At 52.4% G+C, this 27,971-nt stretch overlaps 2 protein-coding genes across 5 annotated transcripts; one reads left to right on the top strand and one right to left on the bottom strand.

The window, feature by feature from the left end:
• Nucleotides 1-845: 845 nt before the first annotated feature.
• On the top strand, nucleotides 846-21,470 carry KHSRP (KH-type splicing regulatory protein). Of its 3 annotated transcripts, XM_073319380.2 has the most exons (21): nucleotides 846-1,157; nucleotides 4,349-4,405; nucleotides 5,615-5,711; nucleotides 6,328-6,366; nucleotides 6,693-6,732; nucleotides 7,315-7,364; nucleotides 8,657-8,728; nucleotides 9,433-9,490; nucleotides 10,398-10,569; nucleotides 11,575-11,673; nucleotides 13,541-13,639; nucleotides 13,859-13,961; nucleotides 14,929-15,029; nucleotides 16,834-16,975; nucleotides 17,078-17,238; nucleotides 17,359-17,477; nucleotides 18,273-18,361; nucleotides 18,442-18,639; nucleotides 19,268-19,345; nucleotides 19,509-19,669; nucleotides 20,925-21,470. In XM_073319380.2, exons 1-21 carry the CDS (start codon nucleotides 957-959, stop codon nucleotides 20,931-20,933), a joined length of 2,145 nt encoding a protein of 714 aa, XP_073175481.1. In that variant the 5' UTR covers nucleotides 846-956; the 3' UTR covers nucleotides 20,934-21,470. The 3 variants fall into 3 exon arrangements, with proteins under 3 accessions (XP_073175481.1, XP_073175480.1, XP_073175482.1); XM_073319379.2 differs by having other exon boundaries at nucleotides 19,509-21,470; XM_073319381.1 differs by lacking the exon at nucleotides 4,349-4,405 and having other exon boundaries at nucleotides 847-1,157; nucleotides 19,509-21,470.
• LOC140901119 (adenylate kinase isoenzyme 1) lies at nucleotides 21,404-27,576 on the bottom strand. 2 transcript variants are annotated; one of them, XM_073319383.2, is made up of 5 exons: nucleotides 27,021-27,576; nucleotides 24,940-25,139; nucleotides 24,403-24,516; nucleotides 23,842-24,036; nucleotides 23,203-23,369 (listed from the first exon to the last, which is right to left on the bottom strand). In XM_073319383.2, exons 1-5 carry the CDS (start codon nucleotides 27,079-27,081, stop codon nucleotides 23,301-23,303), a joined length of 639 nt encoding a protein of 212 aa, XP_073175484.1. In that variant the 5' UTR covers nucleotides 27,082-27,576; the 3' UTR covers nucleotides 23,203-23,300. The 2 variants fall into 2 exon arrangements, with proteins under 2 accessions (XP_073175483.1, XP_073175484.1); XM_073319382.2 differs by lacking the exon at nucleotides 27,021-27,576 and having other exon boundaries at nucleotides 21,404-24,036; nucleotides 24,940-27,011.
• Between the last annotated feature and the right edge of the window lie 395 nt (nucleotides 27,577-27,971).

Here is a 27,971-nt window from a genome sequence, read left to right as displayed (position 1 = left end):
CACGCGCCCAAAGGATTATGGGTAAAGCGCTCTCTAAGCTGTCACCCCGCCTGGGCAATATACACTGGTGAAGCCCAGCTCACTTCCAATGTGATTGGCCGATGTGGCTGTCAATCTGGCCAGAGCTTCAATCACTCTCCAATTCTTTCCCTTCAACGTCGTATTGGCTCATCCTCCAATAGGGAGGTAGATGGGATATATTACTTTTTATTGGCTTAGCTGCCTGTCAATCAATATTAGACCCACCCATCCATGCACCAATAAGGAGAGCTCTTGGGCACTCTACATTTCTGATTGGTTTGCATACCTGTCACTCACTAATAAGAACCGCCCATGCATTGCACCTTCCAATAAAGAAGTAGCGTGTGGAATCCCTTCCCTGTGAATGGCTCAAATACCTGTCAATTAAATTCGCTCCTGCCTTTTCATCATTCAATAGGTGGGCCGGATAGGCCTGTCCTGGGCACTTGCCATCTTTGATTGGTCCATAAAAATGTCAATCAATTATAATATCAGCCCATCCTTAATCTTCTCCAATGGAAGTCCAAAAACGAGCAACATTTCATCTCTGACTGGCTTAATCCTGTGTCAATCAATACAGACACTCGCCTACTTGTTCTCCAATAATAAAGCAAATTCAGGGATCTTTGCCGGTGCGATTGGATGAGTCCTCTGACACTCAGTTTTAACACCCGCCTCCCATCCATTTAATAGGCCAGTCAGGTAAGCCGGCTCCTTCCTTATCGGGATTGGTTGTATGTCGTTGTCACTCAGAGCGCTCCGCGTGTGTGACTGGCCTTCGAGCCTCGCGGGGGGCGGGGATATCGGCGGAGTCCCCGCCCCCCGATCCCACCGTGCTTTGCGGGGGTGTGTGGAGAGCTCGGCCTGGTTCCCGCGTTGAGCCCTCGCCGCCGCCGCCGCCTCCTCAGCGTCTCTCGCCGGCCTCAGCCGCCGCCATGTCGGACTATAGCCCGGCCGGGCCCCCGCCCTCCGGAGGGCCCCCCGGTGGGGGAGCCGGCGGAGCCGGAGCTGGGGGGCCGCCGCCGGGAGGAGCGGGCGCGGGAGGCGCGGGGGGGCCCGGCCCGGGCGGAGCGGGGGGGCCGCCCGGGGGGATCCGCAAGGACGCCTTCGCCGACGCCGTGCAGCGGGCCCGACAGGTGAGGGGGCGGCGGGGCCGGGCCGGGAGCCGGGGGGGGCTTGGGCCTGAGGCGCGAGGTGGGGGGGGGGGCCGGAGCTATGAGGGTTAGAGGGGATGGGCGGAGGAAAGGGGATGGGCCGCGAGGGCTGCGAGCAGAGGGGAGGGGGGGTGGAATGGGGGGGGCTGGGAGCGGGGGGTGGGGGCAGGGACAGGTATGGGGTCCGGGAGCAGAGGGCTGGGGGCGGGGGACAGGGACGGGTTATGGGGGATGGGAGCAGAGGGGAGGGAGCTAGGAGGGGCGGAGAAAGGGGTATAGGTTATGGGGGGAGGGGGGCTGGAATGGGCCTGGGGCGGAGGAGGGGGTATGGGAGTGGGGGAGGTAGGATGGGAGGGAAGGGGTATGGGTTGTGGGGGCTGGGAGCAGAGGAGAGGGGGCCTAGGGGAGGGGCCTGGTGTGTGGGGGATGGGTATAAGCTGTGGGAGGAGGGAGGCGGGGTGGGTTGGTAACAGGGCTGGGGGTAATGGGATGGAGAGCAGGATGTGGGGAGAAGAGGAATTAGGGACTGTATGCGGTAGGTGTTGGGAACAGAGGGGCTGGGCTCTTAAGAGTGGAAGGGGAGGTAAAGGGTTGGAGAGAGCTGGAGGAGAGGATAGGCTGAGTGAAGGTGGGCAGGAAGGTGAAGGGATCCCCCCAAGGTGGCCTACTCCTGTTCCCCCACGGGGGTAGGACACTCCCTTCTATCACCAGTTTGGGGAGGGGGAAGGTCAGAGTTGTTCATCTGCATTCAGCTTCAGGATTTAATGGTCCATATTCAGCTTATTCTTAGCCTGGGTCTCACTTCTTGCTTCATGCATGTGGAAGAGGGGGTTGGCCAGGCTCCTGGGTCTGTTCCCTCACATATGGCCAGCAGAGAGCTCTGCTCAGCCCTCCCCTATTTCTGCCTGCAGCACCCATTGGGGCCTCATCCCTAGTCCCACATTAAATAGGGACATGTTTGGGATGGCCCTCCTTAATTCTGGGGTTCTTTCCGTTCTTGTTGCAATATGACTGTCCCAAAAGAAGAAGGTTGGCAGTGTTAACCTTGTCCTCAGGTGGTTGGTGGTTTATCTAACTTAATGGGTGGTAGGGCTTGTTGTCCCCATGCATCCCAACTTCTGCAGGTGTCCCTTATTTTTCTGACTTTGCAAGACTAGCAGAATGCTATAAAACCGCAGAGCCATGGGCTGCTAACCCAACTGCTCAAACAAGCTTGTCTCCAACACACAGTCTACAAAAAATAGATACCCAACATTTGGGAGATGAGGGTGATGCTTCCCACTGAAATTGTGGAGCAGATTAGCATCTTTATCAGCTAGGCAAGCCACTACAACTCATGGCTTCATTTCCTCAGACTACAGAGGAAGCAGCGTAAATACTGACAAGTCAGTCACAATTCAGATGAACAATTGCATTTGCAGAAGGAATTTCTCTACGTTGAAAATGTCTGTATCCTGCTATGACTCGTGGGCACTGGTGGTTGGACATAGCGCTGAAATGTGGGCTCTGCTAACATGCAGGGAAATTCTGCACTAGTCTTCTCACTGCAAGGAAGTACTGAGATGCTGGTGGTTTGGTGATGTTTTATGCTAATTTTCTTCCCAACTTTTAGGTAAATTTTTCTGCAGTGCTAAAATCTTGGAATATTAATGCATCTGTATGTCAGATGGATGCTTCAGTATAAAACTGACAACTTAAGTTTGGGAAATGTATTTCTAAATTTTTAACCTCTTGAATGCTTTGTAGCTGCCCCAATTTGAAATTTGACTTTTAAAATGAGAAGATTATTTTTTTGTTTTTAGGGGATCAAGGGGCAAAGCTCACTTCGTTAAAAAGTGAAGGATCCCAAAGTGAAACAAATATGCAACCTTAAATCAGGGATAAGTTTGTTTTTAATAAAATGAAGGGATTGGTGGGATGGTTTAGTGGCCTAATAATGGGGTGTACAAAGCTTTTCACTTCTGTGTCACTGATTGGAATCCAGTCCAGCTTGATAGCTGCCAAAAGTGCTCACCATTGAATGGTGTGGCTGGGCTGGGGAGTTAACTTTTGTCAATAATAATGTCAATTTAAGGTGTGATTTTTTTTAATGACACTTTTATATGGACAAAAGCCTAGTGTAAACCCGGTTATGTCAGCAAAGAAATACTTTTCCAGAATAGCGTCTGTCCTTTGGGGAACTGTGTAAACTGACCCAGCACAAACACTCTTAATCTGCATTGCCACTAGAAGAGTTTGCAAGGAGAGCCCTGCGTGGGACTCTTTTTTGTTTTTAATCCTGCTCCAGTCCTGCACCGCAATATCCGCTCCTGCATTGTTTCTTGCATTTTATCCCGCTCTCACCCACAAAAACCTTAGATCCTACAAGAGAAACCGATTTCCCCCATGCCACTAAAACCAAAACCTCAAAACAATCCCATCAGTTTTTCTCTCTGAAAAAACAGAATTCAGACCATTTTTATCATTAAAAGAATAAAACAAATCTTTAACCATTTACAGTTTTCCCCCACAAATTACTGCAGTCTGGGGTATTTTTATTTTATTTTGTTTGCCCACCCAATTGCATCTGCAACAAAGTACATTTTACCTGTTCCCACTATTAGGGCAACAGGTCCTGCGGAACCACAGGATTCCAGTCCCACTGCAGGGCTCTGTTTGCCAGGATCGGTATCTTCTAGCTATCCCAGCAAACCTTTTCTGGTAATGACTAAGCTTCAGTCCGCTTCTCAGTGAACAGGTCTCCACAACACACATCACCAGAGTTCAGTTGGCTTCCTCACCAAAGGGGCAAAGGATTGAATGGGCCATGGAAACTGAGCTGTCCTCTGCCCCAAAGAGGAGTCCCTCCAGGTCACTTGAGAATTGCAGTTCTTCCGGGCAGGGATAGCCTTTTGTGAATTGTACAGCAGCAAGCTCACTGTCAGCACTTAACAATAATTACTAGTCGTCGTGGATGACACACATTGCTGCGGGCATTGCAGGGAATCTCGCCTTGCTGTTGGACTGCCTGGCTGTACTTGATTTGGCTAGGTAGAGAACTTTGACCTTCAGTGCTGTCAGTCTTGCACCTTTTATGAACACTATAAAAATGACTTATCTGCCAATACCCAAGCACGGGATTTTCTCTGTCCTGCAACAGCTGAGCACATCACCATGTCCTCTACTGTCTTCAGGTGCCTGTGGTGGTGTCAGCTCCTGTTGAGCAGAATCCTAAACTTGAGTTGCAGCAGGTAAATAAACAAGGGAGCTACTTCTAAAAATCAGTTGAAAACCGATGTTAATGCAGGGTTAAGGTTGTGAATTTAAATGGGAAATACAAAATATCATCTGATAGTCTTACTTCTATCCTATTGGATCTTAACTGTACACATTAATCTAATCAGTAATTGAAATAATGAATATTTGTCGGTTCCAATTATTAATGAATATACTCAAGTTACACATTTGTCCTGTGTGCACAAATTCAGATTCTCATAAAAACACTAACTATTGCAATGCTTGACTTCTTAATTAAAATTTGCAACCTTAATGTTGTATTAACAATTTTTTTGCATTTAATTTCCTAAGTTTAATGAAAGAGGGAAATCTGTCTGAGTTGTGTACACTCATGTAAATACAAAATTAATGCATGCGCACACCTAAGAGACACGAGTGTATACTGATGCTTCCAGAGAGCTAGCTGGAGTGTGAGAATTTGAAATGAGCGTGAGCTAACAGTTCTACGTACAAGAAACACTGTTGTGACCACACATCCTACCTGAGAGGTAGAAATGGGACAAAGTCTCTCAACTGGCGTTCAAAAGTGGACTCTTAGCTAGTGAAATTTGCTGCTGCACATTCTGCTTCCACGCTCTCAAATTATTTGGAGTTAATGTGGTACAGGTCTCTTGGCTGAGAGTTGTGTCTGGTAGGTATAAAGATCGAAGGTACTGCCACTTTTGAGTTACATCAGTGAACAAACATAGGAAGGGACATTTATAATGCGTTTTTAAGTAAGGTTTTTTGCATAAGTCGCATTTTGGCTGAAATAAAGTACAAATCTTTCAGCCCCAGAAAATGTTTTTCAGGAAGTTTAAGCACATGCGTTAAGTAGCTGCAATTTTTCAGCTTTAATAGTGTTTGCTATATGCAAATACTATGTCATTAACTCTCTTTATATAGACCTAAGTTAGAGTATATTTTTTAGTGCTGTAATAACATGCTAGCCCTTGCTTAGCTTAAGCGTGGTTGTTTAATGTCATCTGAACTGTGTAGCCTAGCCTAGGACTTTTTAAATGGCATTGCAGTTATTGTGTGGTATATTTAATGGACTGAAGGTCCTAGGGCTTGAGAATTTTGTTTTTGCTAATCCAGTTGCTTTTACTTCCCCATTGTTGCTAATTTCTGGAAGGATTTTCCCTTTGGTAGTAACTGTACAATGCCAACTGCTTTCTTTTCAGATAGCGGCTAAAATTGGGGGTGATGCAGCTACCACGGTGAACAACAACACTCCAGACTTTGGGTTTGGGGGTCAGAAGAGGCAACTGGAAGACGGAGGTACTGCAGGGTGTTCGTTGTCTATATTTGAACAGCACCATTATGTGATGAGTGCTGGGCCTTGGTGATACTTATCACTTACCTAGTGCTTTTCATCTGTAGCTGGGGGGCGGGGGGGGGAGCTTTTCAGTATATCCCTATTGTACAACTAACACAGCTGACATACACAGATGAGAAATGACTTGCTCAAGCTCTCACACAGCCACTGGCCAAGCTGGGAGTAACCCCCCATGTCTCTGCACTTCTAGTTCAGTACCCTCTCTGCCCAATCCATTGCCATCTCTGATTCCAACACCTGTAGAAGTGCCAGGGCCTTTCAGCATGGGTGAAAGATTCCTGGGTATTGTCTAAGCACAGGATGGAAAGTACTACATAAATGCTAGTTGTTGTCATAGGCGCTTGGATTTAGAATATTAATTTTTATTTTGATAAGTTTCCATTGTTTAAATGTTCTAATGGTTTCCTTAATGAAGATGTACATAGCTCACATCTAGACCATCATACTTCGAGAGTTGGTCTCCTATGTCACATGTCAGCATGTGGAGAAAGGAGGCCACCTGTAAGTACTGGAAAGAGGTTGGCTTGCATCTAATCTACTCCCTTCTCTTTTAAACAGACCAGCCAGAGAGCAAGAAACTGGCTGCTCAAGGTGATTGTAAGTACAACATACATTAAAAGGGATTATAGCCGGTGCCTGGGGAGGTGCTGTTAACCACATATAAAACCCTCTGATAGCTGTTGCTCACCTGGAGTGGGCATTTCATGTTGAGGCTGAGAAAATAATAATGGATTGGGTGAAAGATGAGGGAAGGGGGAAGATTTGGGTTAGAAATGTGCAGGAACCTGTTTTTAACCTGCTGGGATTTTTATCTTCCATAGTCTACCTGGATAGTGACTGATTTGTTGTTGGCTTTGTGGCATTGTTCTGCATTCTGGTATGTGAATTCATAACCCAAAACCTCTCATGGTTTTCCTTTTTAGCAATGTCAGCTCAACTTGGACCGATCCATCCTCCTCCCAGGTAAACTCCACCTTCACCCTTCTCCCCCACCCCAAAGTCATGAGGCTTGTGAGTTTGAACCGAACATTCAGAACCAGATTAGCGACACGTCTCTTGTACTTCAGATGTCTGCAGGAGGGGCAACATTGTGATGCCCCAAAACTTAACAAGCTGCTTTGCTCAGATGTGAGGCTTGCACTTGGAGTCGTGTGACATGCCATTGGGGAGACTGGTCGCTCCTGGCATGAGTGTGCCGTGTTGGTAGTGAGGGACGTGCTTCTTGGCCACCAGCGTGGTATTTCTAGCTCTTGTGCAGCCTTTGCTTTAGGTTTCATAGCTTTGGCTTCTGTAAAAACCAGAGCACTGTGTGCAAATGCTGATACAGTGGACTCCAGGACATGTAGCTAGTTTGCCATGCATAACCCCGACACACCCGCATCCCCTAGCCTGGTGCCAATAGCTCTGTCACCTTCCAATCGGTCTGTCCTCCCAGGAGAAGGAAAGTCCTTTTCTTTTGTTTCTGATCGATGCAGGTGACTATCGGTTCCTATTTTGTTACCCTCCCACTCCTCACTTTAAGCCGCTGACCGTTTCCCTTTGCAGGTCTACAGTGACTGAAGAGTACAGAGTACCTGATGGCATGGTGGGACTCAGTGAGTATTAGACAGGGAGGGAGCAGCCTTGCTGTTGCTTTAGTGAAAGGCTTTCACTGTTACCTTTACTCGCAAATACCTTCCTGGCTTCTCAGGGCCAGTTGCTGAGCTTTTTGCAGAAAAACTCAGTTGTTCTTTGCTCTGATCCCCTTCGCTGTTGGGTTACAGCTATCCGAGATCTGACTAGCATTTGAGTCTTATGCTAACACTCTGGCAACTCTGGTGTGGCACTTGTGCCAGCCAGGAAAGATGCAGGGTGGAGCATTTTGTGTTATTGGTTGCACGGGCTCGGACTCCCTGCTTTAAATGGTAGGGATTAGATACCGAGGGGAACTTCCTAGACGGGTGTGTTGTCACCGTGGTTGTTGGCACTTCCATTGTGCACTGAGATTGTGGTCTGTGGGCAGTGGCATGGATTCACAGGAGTGTTGTGAAGGGCTCAGTGTTCCTCTCCCAGGGAAGAGGGGACTTTCAGTCTTGTCTCGCTGATCTGAGAAGCAGTGACTGGCTCTGAAGGGAGTCCAATCTAGACCTTTGCCAGAAGGAATGGTGGCTGTAACACTGGCTTCAGCGTGATGCTAAGCAGGAGAAAACTGGGCTCCATTGCATACAAGATCTGAGCCCAGGAAACAGTTGGTTTGCAAGATGCGGTTTCAGTTGGCTTGGTTTTCTGAGCTTTTTGAGGCTAGAGGAGGAGTTGAGTGAGTTTGGGTGCCCCAAACTCTCCTTCAGAGGCTACTGATTCCTTTAGGCTGCCCAGGCCCTGTGGTGAACAAGGCCCTTCTGAGAGTCTTGTTTAACTAGATTTAATATTTGAATCTGTTGCTTCTCTTCCCCCTTCTGACCCCCATAGACTCACATGGGGCACTGGACTCAAGCCCTGGGTTCTGTTCGCTGCTGCTTCAGTTTTCCCTTCTCTAGAAAGGGGATAATGAAACCCACTCGCCTTTGTAGAGTGCTTTGAGATTCATGGCTGAAAAGTGCCATATGTTAGTAGCTGTGAGAGCGAAGATCATCCTACAACCTGCAGTGTGGGGGGGGAGGGACCCTCCCACTACATTATATTTGAACATTATTTTTACTATTCCTCCAGTAGAATGTAAGGCTTCTATCTTCTGCATGGAGATAGATGGATATTGGATTGTTTTCTTTTTAAAGTGGTTGCAGATTAATAGTCTATAACTGAATCATGTGAAGCATTTTGCTTTGAGACCTGTCTGCTAGTGACATTTCCTTTCCCTGTAGTAAGCCAGTGTTCCTTAGCAGTTCTTCTCCTTTCCTTTTTTTTCCAGTTATAGGCAGAGGAGGTGAACAGATCAACAAAATCCAGCAAGACTCGGGCTGCAAAGTACAGATATCACCAGGTATGGACTGGTGCTTCTTGGGAATCCTTCACGGTGCAAGAACTCTGCAGAGTGCTCATCAATGCCCAGCTAGACTGGTCTTCCTGGGCCCCTTCATTTGAGGTGTAAATTTATAGCAGTGAACATAATTACCCCTTTAAGCAATGGATGTGGTCGATTCTCAGTCCTCTGTCGCTAGTATATTGTTGGGCTCCGTGGCAATTCCTGGGTGGAGTTCTATGCAGGTCAGACTAAATGATCATAGTGGTCCTTTCTGGCCTTAAATCTCTGAAGCAAAGAATGCCCCTGGCATCGAGCATTCCCCAGAAATATTCTAATGTGTTCCCCGGGAGTGTGGTTTAATAGTGTGTTAGACAGCTCTGGCCATGTCTTTCCTGGGATGCAGTGAGTTCACTCATCTATAGAGTAGTGCCTAGCTACTGTAGTGATGCCTTATAAATACCAGGGGTCACTGATATAAAATGGCAAAGGCCATCAGCACCAGCAGGCATAATGGAATTACGAGCCACGTGGCACAGTGTGAACTCAGCCACCACAGAGCATTTCCCCCTTCAGATCTCTGCCGTTATTCCAGCTCCTTCATAGCACCATTCTGCCTTAGTTTGTAGGGAGAGAAAGCATAAGCACATCTGTAGAGGTTCCCGTGGGAACCTCCAGGCAAAGTGCCCTAGGAGCATGTCATTTAACACGGTCTTCTCCTACAGACAGTGGCGGATTACCAGAGCGGAGCGTCTCTCTGACTGGATCCCCAGAATCTGTCCAGTGAGTACACCCTTTATTCAGCCATGGGTCCTGGTACATACTGTAATCAGCTGGCTGTCAGGCAGGGCCTTGTTGTTGAACTTTAAGCTCAAATCTTCAGAACTTGCTTTGTGTTTGCTGCCTCTCCTCCCTCACTATCAAACCACTGCCAAAGGTTCTCCCTGTCACCTGCCTTCTGCTGTGCTGTCCTGGAGGTTCTGCTGCTGTTTGGTGGTTTTCTTCTTGGGAACTTTCGCAGTCTTCAGGGAGGACAAGAGCTGTATAAAGTTAGTGGGAAGAGAGACCCTGAAGAAAATTCATAACCCTTCCCCTCCCCTTTCCAAAGAGCGGAATTCTGAGTGGGCGATTTGCAAGTATAGGGTCTCCTGCCCCATCATTAGAAGGGACCGTAGCCTCTTGTCTTGAGCTGGGCAGTTGTGAAAGGGTTTGGCTATAGGCTGTAGAACCAAAATGCCCAGGTATAGGTGCAGCAGTAGGAATCTCCTGACCTTACTGCTCAGGGCTCTTGATGACAGAACAGCAATGTCCACTTTGGTTTGTAATCATGGGGTTAGCATGTAGCAAATGTCAGCCCTGGGCAGCGTGGCAACTGGGCCTGCCTTCTTGGCAAGGTCTTACTGTCCTTGACTGAACAACCCCCCCTCTGGAATATGCAGGGATAGGCAGAAACACGCTGTGCGGGTTATCTGGGCTGTCCAAATCTTGAGACTTGGCATGGTGGGATGGGAGCTCCCGGCGAGAGGGTCATCCTGGAAGGGGGCTGGATGGGCCACTGCAGTGCCAAGGGCCTGTCCTGTGTATTGCAGCATTAGTCTGGGGTGTATGAATGGTGGCTGGGTGTCAGTTCCCTCCCCCGCTCCCCCCCCCTACTGCTCACCACCATTGCTGGTTTTCTTTCCCCTTACAGGAAGGCAAAAATGATGCTGGATGATATCGTGTCGCGGGGTCGTGGGGGGCCGCCTGGCCAGTTCCATGACAATGCTAACGGGCAGAATGGCACAGTGCAGGAAATCATGATCCCGGCTGGGAAGGCAGGGCTGGTGATCGGCAAAGGGGGAGAGACCATTAAACAGTTACAGGTAAGGGCTGGGAGCCACCCAGCCTGTGGGGCAGGTGGACTGAGAACTGCCTGTGGTTAGAGCAGGGGGCAGTGCACCAGAGCTGCCCCTTTTCCCCTCACTTAGCAATTTCCTCCTCTTTCCTGTCTCATTAACTCTACCTGCCTTGCGGCTCAGCCTGCTCTAGCATGGTGCCTTTGGTGGCCTCTTCATCTTGAGCAGTGAAAGGCTTCTGCCCTGGGGCCACTCTGATTCCTTCTGAAATTCTGGGTCACTCGCTAATGTGGTGTGTCCAGCTGTGCCCTGTTAGCTCAGGTGGGGTGCATGGCCATCTTTTCCTCAGGGGGCTTGGCAAAGTCCATATAATGCCCCTAAGGCCCTGTCTATGCAACGGGTTATGTTGGTGTCGCTCCACCAACATAAGCTGGGGTTGGCACCCATCTAACTTACCAGGATGTCACTTGTGCAAACCCCACTTTGCACTGGAGCAACCCTGTGCAGACTTCCCTAGTCTAGATAAGCCCCAAGGCAGTTTTGCTTAGCTGCCTCCCTGGCATCTCTGGAAAAGTGCAGCAGGAACAGAGGGACACTGAGTCACCCGGGCATCAGTCAGGGCGCAGGGAATCCTGCCTAAGTCGGCACATGTTCAGAAAGCTTCATCACTGGAAAGGCTAGGAGTGTGACTCAATGGAAACCTAAAACCCTGGAGATCCCAAAATCTACAGGTAGGGGCTTGTGCCCTTGGCAGTGATGGTTCCAGGTCTGGTTTCTACTGCCAACTGCCATGTCTGTATTGGAACTATGGTTCACGACACAAGCTGAATTCTTGGGTGAGTCTCTCTAGAGACCATGGTGAAGGTCCTGATGTTAGTTAGTGGGGAAGTCTGGTCCCTTCTACTTCCCCCCTATCAGAGCTCCAGTCACCGTAGGTTATGGCAGGTTTATGCTATAGAACCTTGATGGCTGGAACTCTCCAGGCTTGCCCAACCTCTGGCTGACTTCCAGTCTCCTTTCGCCCCAATGCAGGAGCGAGCTGGAGTGAAAATGATTTTAATTCAAGACGGTTCCCAAAACACCAATGTAGACAAGCCCCTTCGGATAATTGGAGACCCCTACAAAGTACAGGTAGGTCAGGCTGACTTGCCCTAGTGAGAGTGTTTGTGTATGTAGCTGTCTGTGTGGAGAGCGAGGGGAGGAGGTTGACTGCACTGTTTTCCCTATTTGCCTGTGGGGAGGGCTTGTTGTGGATGGTATAAAGTGGTTCCCGTTTCGTGGTCCCTTTATTGCAGTGGCTCTCAACCTTTGACTATTGTACCCCTTTCAGGAGGCTGATTTGTCTTGCATACCCCAAGTTTCACCTTACTTAACCACTTGCTTACAAAACCAGACAAAAATGGCAAGTGTCACAGCCTGCTATTATTGAAAAGTTGGTTACTTTCTCATGGTACTATATAATTATGACATCAATTGGAATATAAATATTGTACTTTCATTTCAGTGGCTAGTCTATAGAGCAGTATACACAAGTCATTGTCTGGATGAAATGTTCGTTTGTACTGACTGGGCTAGTGCTTTTTATGTCGCCTGTTGTAAAACAAGGCAAATCTCTAGATGAGTTGATGTACCCCACAGGATACATGTACCCCTGGTTGAGAACCGCTGCTTTCCTAGTCAGTGGTTACCTGCCTTAGGGCCATTCTGAAGCTAACTACTTTGGCTCAAACCTTATAAGTGTTCTAATGCAGTGGTCCCCAACCTTTCTTGTGGGAATAGCATATTGCTATTCACAGAAGACTGTGGCGGGTGCCAGACACCCCGCCACCGCAATGCTGCCGCCGAGAAGCAGTAGTGGGAAGAATCATCGCCGCCGAGAAACAGCAATGCTTCTCAGCAGCCTTTCAGCGGCGGGGTGTCCTGCGACTGCACAAAAATGCCCCAGTGGGCTCCATGGTGCCCGTGGGCACCGTGTTGGGACCCCGTCCTACTGAGTCACTTTGATCTCTCCAGAACACTTTACACATTCAGAATTGCTTCACGTACATGCCTCCCCTTGTGAAACCGCTCAGTCCGACAGCACAAACTTGTTTAGGACAGGAAGTGAATACTGAATAGTGTCCACCTGAGAGGAAGGATGGGCTTGTAGTTAAAGCACCAGGCTAGGAGTCTGGAGGCTTGGCTTCTAGTCCTAGCTCCGCCTCTCACTTGCTGTGACACCTTGGACAAGCATGTGAGATGATGCTGGACATCTTGCGAGAACGTGGACATGTCGTTTCTGTTCCCTATTTCCCCAAAATTACACTTAAATAGGGTGTGGAAGTGAATTTGATGTAAACTTCTGAGCTCTTCAGATGGTGGGCACGGTACAGGTATAAACATGTATTGAAATGATTAAATTAAGCAGCTAGGGAATCTGCCCGTGGTTGTATCATAAACACTGTGTATCCTTGGGCAGTTTGACCTCTGTCTGCTTGTACCTTGGTAAAAGGAGGTTGAATATACCTGACACACAGCTGCAGTGGATGTTCTGCTATATATAGATCACTGAGATCCTCTATGAAAGTGCTGGACAAGTGTGAACCAGGCGCTCTACTACAGTGGTCTTATCGTACCTGCCACTGGGGCGAATTTAGGAACTGCCCAGCCTTGGCCAGGAGACTGAGAACAGAGCTGTGTATGCCTGAACTGTGAAACATAGCTGGGGATGTGCGTGTCACTCTTGGATCTTCCCTTGAGCTGCATTGTTCCCAGTCACTTGGTAGCAGTTGTGACTTTTTACTGTGGCTTTTCTGGACCACTGGGATCCTTTGTGTGGGGGGCCCCTGGGATTAAAGTCACTTAACCTAGCTAATGGTCCCCATGTATTTAAAGAAGGAATTCTTGGCTGGGTGCCCAGTGGTCCATGCAAGCCTCAGTCCTGCTTACTCTGGGAGCCAGGCCTGCAGCATGGGAGTCACTGGTTCCCTGGGCTCATGTTGCTGTTTCTTGTTTGCAGCAAGCATGTGAGATGGTGATGGACATCCTGCGAGAACGTGACCAGGGAGGCTTTGGTGACCGAAATGAATACGGTTCCAGGATTGGTGGAGGAATAGATGTAAGACCGATTTAGCGCATTAGTTTGGGGCACAATCTTTCCTTGCTGAACAGTCTGCCTGCTGCTGGTTCTGTCAAAGGAGAATGTTATGTAGTCTGACAGTAGGGGGCAGCAGTCACCAAAAAAAACACCTTAGGCCTAGTGTCCTAGGAAATTACTTCCTAGGTCTTAGCCGTGTTTCCTGTTCTCCAGTTAATTTTGCTCTTGACCCTTCCTCAGGTCCCTGTGCCCAGGCATTCTGTCGGTGTGGTTATTGGCCGTAGCGGAGAGATGATTAAGAAAATACAAAATGATGCTGGAGTTCGGATACAGTTCAAGCAAGGTCAGAAGCCTAAATAGCTCTCCCCTTCCCCTTCACCAGAGAATCCTTCCAAACCCATCTCCTGCATGGCTAAGCATCAAGATTCTCCTCAACCAGAGACTCAGCCTGGGCTCTTCTGCACACACGTTCCCTGGGGCATTGATATTGTAACTCGCATCATTCAGTGATCACTTCAAAGTTCCTCATTCATAGCCGCACCACACTAACTTTTTTTGGGGGTGGGGGAGGGTATTTTTCCTGTAAACCAATAAGACAGATTGTTTATTTTTTTTCCTTGGAAAAAATCCCAAGAATTGCCTATCCAATCTCATGCCTCGTGGGTTAAGGGATCAGGAAGGAATAGTCTTCCCCCTGTACATGAGTGCAAATAGCCCAGTGCATTATGCAAAGTGGGATGGGATGGTGGCCTCCTTCTGAAGCAACAGGTATCTGCCACTTCCAGAGGTGGATAACCTGGCTTGGGGAACCAGTGGTTGGCCCTGGCTGGGAAGTTCTGTGCTCTGGGCACTCTTTAATGGAGAGAACATTTAAGCATAGAGCAGATTTCACTCCAGCTTCCAAGAGGTTAATTTCCCCACATAGCTTAAATCTGCTTCTTCAGGCTGATTGGATGTGTGACCTGCTCTTCCACCTGCTGATCCTATGTTAACAAAACGGGTACCGTGCAAGCTTGTAAGGCAGAGGAAGCGCATTTTAGCATAGTCTATGCTGTCCAGATAGACTTAAGCCAGGAGGTTGGCTCCTGGTACTTGTACCCCATCTATACAGCCCTCTTCACCATGGTCCAAGTGCCACGGCTGAGGATAGGTACAAGGGAACGCTACTATTTCCTTTTACTGCTGCAAACACAATGGTAAACCTTGTCCGCTGCTAATGCGAAGTGTTCTGGGGCCTGGCGCTTGTCTTGAGGAGTCGGGCATGGCAATGGGTACCTCGCTTGTTGAGCTGGCTCCTGTGCTTGTTTCAGATGATGGGACGGGTCCTGAGAAGATCGCCCATATTATGGGGCCCCCAGACAGGTGCGAGCATGCTGCCCGGATTATAAATGACCTCCTGCAGAGCCTTCGGGTAGGTAACACTGGGGTGCCCCGCTCCAGCATACTGCCCTAGGAGGGGCCGACTCCCCGCCCAGTGCATGTTCCTTAGCAGAAAATTCATCCTTATTAGCTGGCGAATAGAGTGAGTCAGGAAGACCTGAGTCTCAGAGCGACCTGGTAGATCAGAATGAGACCTACCATGGTACAGGTTACCCTGCTGCTGCAGGGTTTTTACACCTTCTTCCAAAACCTCAGGGGTGGCATCTGCTGGAATACTGGGCTAGACTGGCCTCAGGTCTGATCCAGTCTGGCTGTCCAGATGTTTCTTTAACCAACAAAGGAGTCCTAAAAATAGAACCTGTACCACTTCTTTTCTGCTGCATGATGTATAAGGGAGCCTGAAAAGTCAGATTTCTTCCTACTTATTTTTAAGTTTAAAAGAAAAAAAAAAATCAGGACTGTGATCTTCCCTGGCTTTGGCAGACCAGTGGGAGATAGAAGCTCTGTTTGTTGCAAACTCTTAACACCTTAATTGAAAAGCTGAGTGTTGCAAATTAGGGTTTCTTTTTAATCAAAATGTTAATTAGGTGTTAACAAACATTTAAGTGGTGACTCAGGGCATGTCCACGCTAGGGGAGCTACAGTGTCACAGCTGAAGCATCTTAGTGTGGACGCTTCCTACAGTGGAAAGGTTTCTGTCCCTGTAGGTAATCCAAGAGCAGGAGCTGGGTCAAATGAAGAATTTTCTGTTGACCTAGCTGCTCCTGTGCTGAGGGTTAGGTCTGCATAGCTAGGTTGATCTAAATTGTAAGTGTAGAGGGGGGCCAAGGTGTGCTCTGTAGGCTTTTTACTGATTTTAACTATTTCAGGTGTGATTATTTCTTACTGAAATAGTTACCCCAGTGCAGCCCATAAGGTGGATGCTGTTAGGATAATCTTTAGTTCTTATCAGTAGATCAAAAAGGAGGTCAATATTATCCCCATTATACAGATAGGAAAAGTGAGGCACAAGGAGGACTTGCTCAAGGTCACCCAGCAGGGCAGAGCTGGGAAGAGAATCCAGAACTCCCGAGTCCCTGGCCGGTGCACTCTCCACTAGACCACACTGTCTCCTCTTATCTGTGCCTTATTCCAGTATGGCTTGGTCCCTTTCCCATAAGGGAATAGCAGTATCTGGAGAACTGCCCACAGTAGGGGGTGGTGCCACTTTAACGGTACCAGGGCAAATGATAGAAAAAGCTGTACAAAAATGGTTAGCCCACTCCTAAAAATCTGTCCCTCTTAACAAGTAGCTTTTGTTCTTGGGTCGTCATTAACACTAGCTCTGTTCCCAGCCTCCCAGCAGACTGGACCTGAATTTTAGAACCTAAGTAACACAGAAACATACTTTCTGACGGGGCATTTCTCAACCCTTCTCGGATAGTGGCCCCTACCTAGAGGTCAGATTTTCATGACCACCCTCTAAACTGACTCTCTAAGAGTGTGTAAAAAAAACAAAACAAAACAAACACGGTATCAGCGAGAACCTTATAGAATGTGTGTGTGTGAGAGGTCGACTGAGAATACCTGACCTGGAAGGGAGAGGGAGTGAGGTTGTCTTGGCTTTCAGTACATGCTCGCAGCCTGCCCCCAAGTGATTGCTCTTTGTGCTCTCTGGGGCTTGTGACCTGGCACACGCCCACTTTTTCCTCCCTCAGCGGGTCGCTTTTAAAGCACAAAGCACCTGAATCCCAAGACTGATTTCCCCCCTGCCGGCGCGAGGTGCCAAGATGTTCCGCACTGCAGCTGGCTGCCAGTGACCCATCCCTGAAGCTGTTTCTGCTGTTGTCTTGCAGAGTGGCCCGCCGGGCCCCCCTGGCCCAGGAATGCCCCCTGGAGGCAGAGGTCGTGGCCGAGGGCAGGGTAACTGGGGGCCTCCTGGAGGAGAAATGACCTTCTCTATCCCTACTCACAAGTGTGGGCTGGTCATTGGCAGAGGTGAGTGCCCTTTGCCATCGGCTCTTCATACAGCGGTTCCCAGCGTCTCCCCTGCCACCGCTCCAGCAGAGCCAGAGCTCACAGCTCCACCCTCTCTTCCAGGCGGGGAGAACGTCAAAGCCATAAACCAGCAGACGGGGGCGTTCGTCGAGATCTCCCGGCAGCTGCCTCCCAACGGAGACCCCAACTTCAAACTGTTCATCATCCGAGGCTCCCCGCAGCAGATCGACCACGCCAAGCAGCTCATCGAGGAGAAGATCGAGGTGGGTGCAGGGAGTGCCCCCAGCTTCCACCTACCCCCACAGCGAGGGGGCAGCAGAGCACTGGAGGCTGACCTGGGGCATCGTGGCTCTCAGCACTTACGGATTATTTCCTCTCTCCAGGGCCCCCTCTGCCCAGTTGGACCTGGGCCTGGGCCTGGAGGGCCCCCGGGCCCTGCTGGCCCAATGGGCCCTTTCAACCCAGGACCTTTCAATCCAGGGCCACCAGGAGCTCCCCCTCAGTGAGTATTGGAATCTCCTGCCTCTTTTGGGGGCAGGGGAGGGAGTGCATGACATGCTGCAAAAAGGTGTTTGTGGATGATGCTGGGTCTTTAAGGGGTTGGAATGAGCAATGAATCCAGGGGCATCTGGTGGCCTAGTTTTGGAGGCAGGGGCTGCTCCCCTAGTGTCTAGGGAATCCCCTATAATGTCTAGTGCCCAAACTTTGGACCATCCTTCCAGTCTAGGAGCAAGAAAAAAAACAGCCCTAAGTTCTGCTGGGGAAGCTCCTGGCCAAATCCTCCCCTCCTCGGGGAAGATGGGAGAATGGATAAGACTGCAGAGACCCGGTTCTGGATCTTGATGGACCAGAAGCAGGGCTGCAGGGAGTTATTCTGCACCAGGGAAGATTAGTCTTGAGCTTGCCCTTTGGTGGAGGTGGATGCTAAGAAGTAGCCTGTAAAATAGGTGGATTAACCCCACCAGATCTTCAGAGTCAGCTGGCCTCTTCCTATCCGCCCTGAGTGCTCGAGAGCTGTGCAGTTGGTACTTTATACTGGGGTGGCACAGAGGAGCCCGGTCACTACCCTGGAGCCCATAGTGCCAGGCCCTGTACAAACACAAACCGAAGGGAGCACAGTAAAGCCTCTGTCTGCCCATTTGGCTCTGGTGGGCTGCCTGTCCCCACTGGTGCTGCAGCAGGGATCTGAGAACCATGCTTTGGGGAGATGTGCAGGGACATGCCCACCCTCCCAGTCAGCATGTCCCAGCCGGGTTCTGCTCCCTCCTCATCAGTGTCTCTTGCTCTCCTCTTTCAGCCCTGGGGCTCCTCCCCCCCACCCATACCCACCCCAAGGCTGGGGGAACACCTACCCGCAGTGGCAGCCTCCGGCTCCTCATGACCCAAGTAAGTACCTAGAGCCACCCCCTGTGGAGCCAGTGGGCGGGGCAGGAGCCGGTGTCTGTTCTCATGTGTCTCCTTTCCAGGCAAAGCAGCAGCGGCAGCAGATCCCAACGCAGCCTGGGCAGCATACTACTCGCACTACTACCAGCAGCCACCTGGCCCCGTGCCCGGGCAGCCACCAGCTCCCACAGCGCCCCCGGTTCAGGGAGAGCCGCCGCAGCCACCCCCGGCCGGGCAGTCCGACTACACTAAAGCGTGGGAGGAGTATTACAAAAAACTAGGTAATGCCCTGGGCGGCCCAGGGGACTCGGTCTGCCTCTAGCGGGGTGGGGTGGCTTAGCCAATGCAGACACAGCCCCAGGTGAAGAGCGCTGTGCTGGATGGCAGCAGTGAATCGAGGGTCTTGGTCCAGCTCCTTGTGACCTCAGGACTGACACTAACTGGCCCTAGTGCAAAGGCTGAACATTGAGAGTCCTGAGGACTGAACTCCAGCCCTGAGCAAGAGGTACCTGCCTCTGAAGCAGACTGGCCTGGCCGCATATGTGGGCAGAGGGTTGTTCTAGTGACAGGCCATGGGCTGATTTCCCCAGCACTGAGCAGTCAGACCTGTTCTGAGAGGGAAAGTCACTGAGGGTCAGGTGGAGAAAGGGGTTCAGCAGCTTGTCTAGTTCGGGAGATGTAGGCCCGTGGGCAGACCCAGCAAGTGGGCCGTGTGCCCTGCAGAATCCATGTGAACATCCCCAGTCTTCACCCCAACCAGAAATGCCACTTGGCAAAGCCAGTTCGTGTTGGTCTCAAACCCACTGGGCAAAGGGGGCAGTAATACTGCCAGGCTGCTCCTCCCTCCCCAGCTGCTCATTCCCTTGCCCACCTGTCCGGGGTCCCTGATGCATGTGTCTCTGCCCACAGGCCAGCAGCCCCAGCAGCCTGGGGCACCCCCACAGCAGGACTACACGAAAGCCTGGGAGGAATATTATAAGAAACAAGGTGAGCGAGGCCTGGAGCGTGTGCATGCGTGTGTGTGAATCAGCAAGGAAAGTCCAGCTCCTGTCTGCTGACCATTGGAGACATATTGGGGGGTGGGGGAGGGAGCCCAATGCCCCTGGAGTCACTGACTCACCCCCCTCTTCTCTCCCCTGCCCCATCGTAGCAGCTCAAGTGGCTACTGGTGGAGGACCAGGGGCACCACCGGGACCTCAGCCAGACTACAGCGCAGCCTGGGCAGAGTACTACAGACAGCAGGCTGCCTACTACGGACAGACACCAGGGGCTGGGGGCCCAGTGCCGCCACCGACACAGCAGGGACAGCAGGTGAGTGATCGGCCATGTGCCCCGCTGCCTGCCTTCAACCCCCAGCTGTAGCTTCTCCTGCCTGGGCGAGACCCTCGGTCCCACAGGAAGCGCTTCCTGAGCGGCATCTTTGTGCTCGTGCACCGGCTCCCACATCGGTCGTCGACGGGGATTCAACCCAGGACACCTCGACCTACAAGCCTGAGCTTCTACTGCTTGAGCTAAAGGACCCAGTCCATTAGCTGGAGGCAGTAGCAGACTCGTAAACCTCTTCTATGGATCCGCCACTAGGTGGCAACACAGACCCACGCTGTTAATGTGGATTTACGTTGATGCATAGACACCTGGGGGGTGGTCAGAGGAGATGGGAGCTCAGGGAAATGGACAGAACTGGTAAAAGATTCTCCAGTTTCCCCTGGGCTCTTAGCTCTGGCTCATAGGTCCATTTTCAGGGGCTAGGACTTCTTCGTAGGGTTAGGGGTTGTCTTATCCATTGGGGGATGTGGGGGGATCACTTTGTTAGCCCTGGTAGTTCAAGGGGATCGGTCTGTAGAGATGTTGGAATATAGCGAGCTTCAAACCAGGGAAACTCCTTCAAAGAGAACCTGGGTGCAGATTCCTACGTTTCTGACCAGCTTCTCCTCCGTAAGGTGAGAGCACGCTCGGCAGCGCTGACCTGAAAGGTGCTGTTCGCTGACCTAGGGAACTAGATTCGCTCCAGCCTCTAGCCTGTCCTGCTGCAGCTCTTGGGCTGTCAATCCTGCAGTGGGCCAGGCTTAGTGGTTACATTCTAGGGCCACGTTTTTCAGAAACAGAAGCCTAAAAATCAGGTTTCAGCTACATTTAGGCACCTGACTAAGTGACTTTTTTCCAGCAGCACCTGGAGACTTCACTTGGTCTTGCTAGGGGCTCCGTGCCACTTACTTAGCTGCCTAAATATGCCGAATTTCAAGCAGCCCCCTTTAGAAATGCTTTCCCCAGGCCAAGACTTTCATCTGATCTTCAGGACTGACCAAAGCTGCTGCTTCTGAAACCTAGATTCTCTTCCAGACTTGACCTGCCAATTTCCTTTTCAAACACCCTGCTTCAGTGGTGGGATTTCCTAGTGTGCAGGGGAGTTGGGAGCCGAGGCCAGTTTTCGCTCCACTCCAACTTGGCAGCACATTGCCGGTGCTGTTGCAGCAGAGGGCGGCCCTGTGTTGCTTTCGGACTCTTCCGTCCGTAGCGGTGTCTGTCAGGGGTAACTGACTCCTGTCTCTCTCCCCGATCCTTGCAGGCTCAGTGAATTGAATGTGAACTTCCCACCTGTGAAACCCTTTTTGTTTTTGGAAAGAGATGGCCGCTGTTGGGGAAGGGAGCTGGGTCTGATTGCTGGGTTTCTTAGCGGAACCTCGGCTGCTCCTCCTTCAAGTCCTTTAAAATAAAATAAAATAAAAATAAAAATATCTGAATCCTTCATGTTGAGCCAGCTGTAGAAGATAGTGAACTAAAACTGCTGCAAGAACTCAGCCCTCCTGAAACACACGTCGATTTCAGGGTAACATGTTTTTTCTTTTCGTTTTGTTTTTAAAAAAAAATAAAAAACTTTACAAGGAGAAAAAAAAATCACTCTGCTTTTTAGTTAGAGTTGGAACATTCCTCGAATAAGGTGTCGGTGTTTCAGATAAAACAACCCCTTTCCCCCTCCCATTTTCCCACAATTGGGACTGGTCTGTCATGTATTTCGTCTGTTCAAGAGGAGACTGAAACAAACAATTGTACGCTCAGTTTTTACTTTTTACCGCTTGTTTTTAACTTCACAAATAAATGATAACAAAACCTCCCTGTGTCTGCTGGGTGGCGTCTGTCTGTCCATAGGGTTTTGAAGCGGATTGTTCTCATGATATAGCTGTTGTAAAACCTGATGAACTAAGAGCTCCTGTGGTTTTTTTATAGTTTGAGCAGGCAATTGTGCTTTGTTAAATAAAATGCTCTTTTTGTTTTGAAACCAACTCTGCTGCACTATTTCCGAACCGAGCAACTGGCGATAAGGTATGCCCCCGGATACTGCTTGTTAGGAGGGGCTTTATGCCACTGCCCCTCAGCGGCATATCTGGCCTGGTGAGCTGAGGTTACCCATGTGGGGTAAGGAATTGCTTCTCTTGACAGTTGAGGAGCAAGTGGAGCTGTGCTCGGCCCATTCAATACCTCCCGTCTTTTGCTGAGCAATCCCAAGGGACTGTAATTTCACTGATACCTAGGCAGGTCCATTCCCACTGTAAGGCCTTAGCTGGCCCTGTCTCTGTAGTACCTGAATGCCTCCTACTCATCCATGTTTGTCCCTGCACCCCCCTGGACGGCAGGGCAGAGCTCTGATCCCCACTGGACAGATGAAGAACTGGAGGCCCAGACTGTGACTTGCCCAGATTCCTCTGGGGTCAGACCTTACACCTGGTTTCCCCAGTCCTAGGCTGATGCCCTAAGCACTGAACTCTCCTCTGCTTATGGACAGATGAGCCTCCCTTGGCTTGGCCTCTCCAGCTGGGGCAGGAGGTTGTCCAAGCAGATGTGGGGGACCTGGTGCTTCTCCCATAGAGCGAGTGCAGGCTATCAGAAAGCACCTTTGGAAAGGTTCTTCCCTATCCACCTGCTGGACACTCCCTGGCTTGGGGTGATGCAGGGGGAAGCCTTCCCTGGAACCGCTTCCTGTGCTAGCCTGCTGTTCTGCCCTGAGCTGCCCGGGCAGCTGAGGGCAGAGCTTGGCACAAAGCTCACTTTCAGATGACAGGTGTGGGGCTGACCTCTGTAGAAAAGCTGGTGCCCAGCTGGAGCTCTCTTCACTCATGTGTAGCTGAGCTTGAACTCATGTATTGAAAAAACAAAAGGACTTTTGGTGGTAAACTCAGTGTTTTGATGGATGTGGTCTTGTCTTGGCTGCTACTTGTCCCCTCAGAAGAACCCTCCCCATGCTCCAGCCTGGCTGTCTTGTCACAGCCGTTCTCCTTTCATGCAGTCCTGCTCCCCGAAGGGGGGCTGATTTGGAATTGCGTAGGTCTGATTCGGGGGGGGGTGCCGTAAAAGGTTCCTGCAGCTACTGCCCTGATGAGTAGGGAGTTAGGGGTTAGGCCAGGAGGCTGGTGAGCTAATTGGCTGCTCCAGAAGGCAGAGCAGGGACTTTTGCCCTGCGATATCTGCCTAACTCAAAGCAGCCAGTGTGGTGGAGCTGTGGCCATCTCCCCTCCGCTGGGACCTGGGCGTTTGCTCTTTGCCATAGGCTTCACCCACCTTGCCTGGCTCCCTTGCATGTGTCAAATACTTTCCGTGTCCGCAAGCCCCTGGATCCCTGCTGGCCGTTTCTGTGCACCTGGGCCACTGCCTCGCTAGCTCTGAGGTACCTTGGCTGCTGGTATAGCTAGCTCCAGCAGCACGATGCTGCCTCTGAGGGGGGAGGCGAAGGGCCCGGACTGAGAAAGGGCCCTGGACCATCCCCATAAGCATGTGGTGTCAGCTCTGGGCCACCAGCTGGCACTCATAAGCCCCATATGATGGGGCAGGCGCTGAGGGACGTCTCTGCGTAGGGCAAGCGTAGGACCAGGGCCAGAAGCTGAGCCTTTATTTGAACACAGCGCCAGCTGCGGGGTGGCCCCAGGCAGGGCAGCAGCAGGCCCGTGGCCTAAACGAGGCTGTCGATGACGAAGCAGCACTTTGAGTAGATGGCGTCTTCCGGCTCCTCGCCTAGAATCTGCAGGACACAACAGAGCAGCTGGGCTGGAGCCGCATCTGCCATGGGCCCTGCAGGCACCTGGCTCTAGTTCCCTCCCGCTGGGCCTCACTGAGCACCTGGCATTAGTACCCACCCCCTGGGAAACCCTTGGGTGTCCCTGTGCTTGGGGGAGGGGGGAATGCAGCCCTAGGCCCTGCTCAAAACCACTGAGCTTTTGTGCAGCCCAGGCCCATTCTCTCCCACCCCCAGTGCTGTGGGCAGGGGGGCTCCAGCTGCCACCGAGTTCCTCCTCCCCTCTCGGGCCCAAGGGGCCTGCCCACTGGCTCAGCCCCTGGATGGTGTTTCCATGCGCCTGGTGAGTGGTACCCATGATCCTGCTAACCCAGGAGGGCCCACCCGGGCAGCCTGCAATGGGCTCCGCTGGGCTGTGAGGGGAGAAGGAAAGGGGAGGGGTTAATGCCCAGGAAGTCTCTTGTGGTGCCCCCCCTACGTTTCTGAGCAGGTTCTGCTGCTGGTAGTAGCTGATGACGGGCTCGCACAGCGAGTAGTGAGTCTCCAGCCGCTGGCGGATACAGGCCTCGTGGTCGTCGGCCCGATGGCCGGTCTGGCCCCGCAGCAGCAGCCGCTGGATCATGGTCTCTGTCGAGCAGTCCAAGACGATCACGATGTTGGGAGGACGCCCCACCTGCGGCATGGTAAACCCCCGCTCAGGGGCGCAGCACCACCCTGGCAGACTGCTCCCTGGCCAGCCACCAAGGGGTGGGGTGCAGCAGCCCCAGGGCCAGCGGAGAAATGGGCATCAGGCCGTTCCTGCGCAAGGCGAGAGGATGGGGTGGGGGCCGACGCCCTGGAGCAGGGGGAGCCGGGCCATGACTGAGCCCTGCTGGCTCTGAGTTCGGGAAGGGGGAAGAGTGGCTGCGGCTCCAGCATGCACTCAGCCCCTCTGAATGCCTCACGCTGCCTCCTTCCTCTACCTCCTGGGTATCAGCACAGCACCTGCCCCCCGCCCTGGCCAGCGGCCTGCTGGTCCTTCCTCCCCTGCGGCGCTTACCACACGCTCGAAGTCCTTGGCCTGCTTGAGCTCCCGGGGGAAGCCATTGACCAGGAAGCCCTTCGCCTCCTCTCTCTGCAGCAGGTTGTCGTTCAGCAGGTCAAGGATGAAGCCCTAGGGAGACAGAAGCCCCCCCTCAGCGCTAAGGAAGAAGGGCTTTGTCCGGAGCCACCCCTGGTTGCGTGAGCAAGTGCCCCACGTCCCCTTGCCCACAAGACTAAGGCACTGGAGGGACCCCAGACCCCCACACAGCTCCTGGCCTCTCCCTTGGGCCGGCTAGTGGGGCGGTGGGGCTGGATCCAGACTGGGAAAGGGGGTGGGAGAGGGATGAGCAGGGCAGGGAGCAGCAGAGGGGGAGCCAGGGCGGTGGCAGAGCTGGCAGGCTGGTGCTTGCAGAGGGTGGCTCTTTTGCAGCCTTGGAACATTTCTTGGGACCCTTAGGAAGTGCCAGGCACGGAGTTGACTGGGGGGGATCATTCCCCCAGGGAAGGTGGGGCTGCTGCAATCCGCGAGGGAAGTGGGGTGGGGGAGCCTCACTGAAGGCACGAGCGCTCCTTTCATCATGATGTCCTTGATTTGTCGCCCCTGGCGCGTGGGCTGGCTGGCTTCCGCCCGCAGGAGGCTCCCCAGGCCCAGGTGCTGGAACTGGTACTTGGCAGCCAGCCTCTCACACTGTGTCCCTTTGCCACAGCCCGGGCCTCCTATCACGAAGATGATGACTTGCGACTTCAGCTTCTCTGTGGCGAGAGACAGAGATGGGGCAGGGAGAAGGGGTGAGACAAGGATCTCCCAAGGCGCATTGGACAGGCCTGATGCTGCTCCATTTGATGAGATCCCAGCCCAGAGCGGGTTGGTTGTGAGCACAAAATAGGCACAAAAATTGCTGTAGCCCGATGGGGAAAATAAGCTAAGGGGAAGGGACCAGGAGGGCCTAGCACTGGGTGCTGAGTTAGATGGACCCCCGGTCCGGTCCAGTGCGGCAACTCCCCCATCTCAACCATGCAGTAGACATCAGCTCCTGAAAACCCTCGTTAACCCCCCACTAAATTGACAGCCCTCGACCCCCTAGGCAAGTATCCCACGCTTAACACCAATGTGCCTCAGTCCTGCCCTGGAGAGATCCCTCTTGTGGGAAGCTCGCTGTCCGTGGCCCACCTCCCACCCCGAAAAGGGGCCCATTAGCTGGTGGATTCTGGGCTGTGTCCATTAGGAACTAGAGTCACCGCGCTGGCTGTTGGGAGTCGCAGCCTGAGCCCCTCTGGTGTCAGTGCCCAGGAAGTGGCAATTGTAGAACCAGAAGCAGAATTTGGGCCAAGGCCTTTCAGTCACTGCTAGGTGCTACAAAGCAGCTGTCTCGCTAGGACCTGCCCCCGTGAGCAAGACCTCGGAGTCAGCCAGGGTTAAAGTACCCACTGAGCTGTTTAGAAAAGCCAAGGGGCCTTGGTGTGAACCAGCCACCCCATAAATTGCAATCATCCTCTAGAGACATCTCTACTCTGTACGATGAGCAAGCAGCCGGGGCAGTTATGGGCTATGTAATGCCCCTCAGATACCACAAAGGGCCAGATAAGAACACAGATGGGCGAACCTGAGCTCTGTTCATTTCTAGCTGGGATAAACTGGTGGAAGAGCCGGGCCTGACCCTGTGGTAGCAGATGGGCTTAAACCTGCGTAGAGAGCCCTGAAAAAACCCAGCCCAGCCCAACCGCTCCAGTGCAGGCAGATGCGACTGAGCGTTGTTCTTCCTCCAGAGGAATTTCGTGCTGTAAGAGGTGGGGGCTGGTAACTCCGGGGCCCAGTGTTCTGCATTTATCTCCAGAACTGAGACCGACTCGCTCTCCCTTATGCGGACACGCTGCGCTGCTGGCACTCGCTGCCATGTGCACACCCCCTTCCCTGGCACAGATGGACACACGCTGCCACTCCACATGCATCCATCCCTGCCATGGTGGGACAAGAGAGCTGGGCCTCCATCCCCCAGAGGAGGTTGGTCCAGGCTGTGACTTTGATGGGATCGGTTGTTCTCTGGGATCAGGAAGAATCCCTTCTCCTCCCTCTGACTTTCTGCGCCAAGCAGGGAATGAGTTTTGACCATCACCCATGGGAGCTGGCTTCCAGAGGGCGAGGCCGGACTGGTGGGTTTCACACCCCATGCTCCCTCCAAGCCAACATCTCGCTGCAGTAGGCGTGCTTCTGGATCAGGGTACACCCTGGACCAGCATCTTCCCCCTAAATCCCAGCCAAGCTAAAGTGCTGCTAGGAAATAGGCACTGTTTTCCACCGGGAGCCAACCACCCTTCTGTTGACCTGCTGGCGGAAGCAGGAGTTCCCGGAAGAGTCATACGGTAACAAGACAGCAAATTAAATCCTCCCTCATGGCCCAGCCTCTCCATTGCTTGGGTGGATTTGTCCCTTCCCATAAAGGCTATTTCCCAGCCTTCTTGCAGCTCTGACCACTAGACCCCCCTCCCCTCCCGGAGCTGGGAATGGAACCGAGAGTACTGGCTCCCTGGGCTCAAACCAGCAAGAGAGACTCACCCATCCACACATTTTGATATCCCCTGAAAGCTCAGAAAGCCCCACCCCCGCCATGCCCCCAGAGCCAGCTTGCCATTTACCCTGCAGTTCAGGTTTCAGTGGCTTAGCAGTTTTAGGAAGCCGGGCCTGGCAGAGTCCCATCTTCCAGGGCACAAACCGATCCCCTCTTCACTCCCTTTCTGGGGGAGGGGCCCCAAGGTGCTGGCCTGGCCTGCAGCCCTCAAGCTCCCGTGTAAAACTAATCTGGCCATTTTAGCCCAGGCCCTGCTGCTTAGCCAGCCGGGCTTTCTGATGTCACAAGGCAGCCATGAGCTGGCCTGTCGCCGGGGCCAGGCTCAGCACTGGGATGCGATTCCAGTTGGTGCTGGAAGTGGGGGAGGCAGCGAGGAAGCCAGAGCACGTGGTCTCGTGACCAGAACGATACAACCAGGACACCTGGGATCTCCCCCAGCTCCACCACTGGCTGGGCCTCAGTTTCCCCCAGGGGAGCTAGTTCCCCAGCTCTGAGATCTCCAGATGGGAGATGCATTGAGAGCAGCCTGGCCAGGATCCAACGTAAGAGCAGCTGCATTACCCCCATCCCGCCCCGGGGTCAAGGGGCCCGTACCCCCCATCCCCCACCCCGGGGCAAGAGGCACCATAGCCCCTCCCCGGGCAAGGGGCCCGTACCCCCCATCCCCCACCCCCGGGGCAAGAGGCACCATAGCCCCTCCCCGGGCAAGGGGCCCGTACCCCCCATCCCCCACCCCTGGGGCAAGAGGCACCATAGCCCCCCCGGGATCAAGGGGCCCGTACCCCCCATCCCCCACCCCCGGGGCAAGAGGCACCATAGCCCCCCCCCGGGATCAAGGGGCCCGTACCCCCCCATCCCCCACCCCGGGGCAAGAGGCACCATAGCCCCCCCCCGGGATCAAGGGGCCCGTACCCCCCCATCCCCCACCCCGGGGCAAGAGGCACCATAGCCCCCCCCCGGGCAAGGGGCCCGTACCCCCCATCCCCCACCCCGGGGCAAGAGGCACCATAGCCCCCCC

This window comes from Lepidochelys kempii, chromosome 20 (assembly GCF_965140285.1).
Source record: "Lepidochelys kempii isolate rLepKem1 chromosome 20, rLepKem1.hap1, whole genome shotgun sequence".
In the NCBI taxonomy this organism is placed as follows: Eukaryota; Metazoa; Chordata; order Testudines; family Cheloniidae; genus Lepidochelys; species Lepidochelys kempii.
This window is presented reverse-complemented; position numbering and strand designations above follow the sequence as displayed.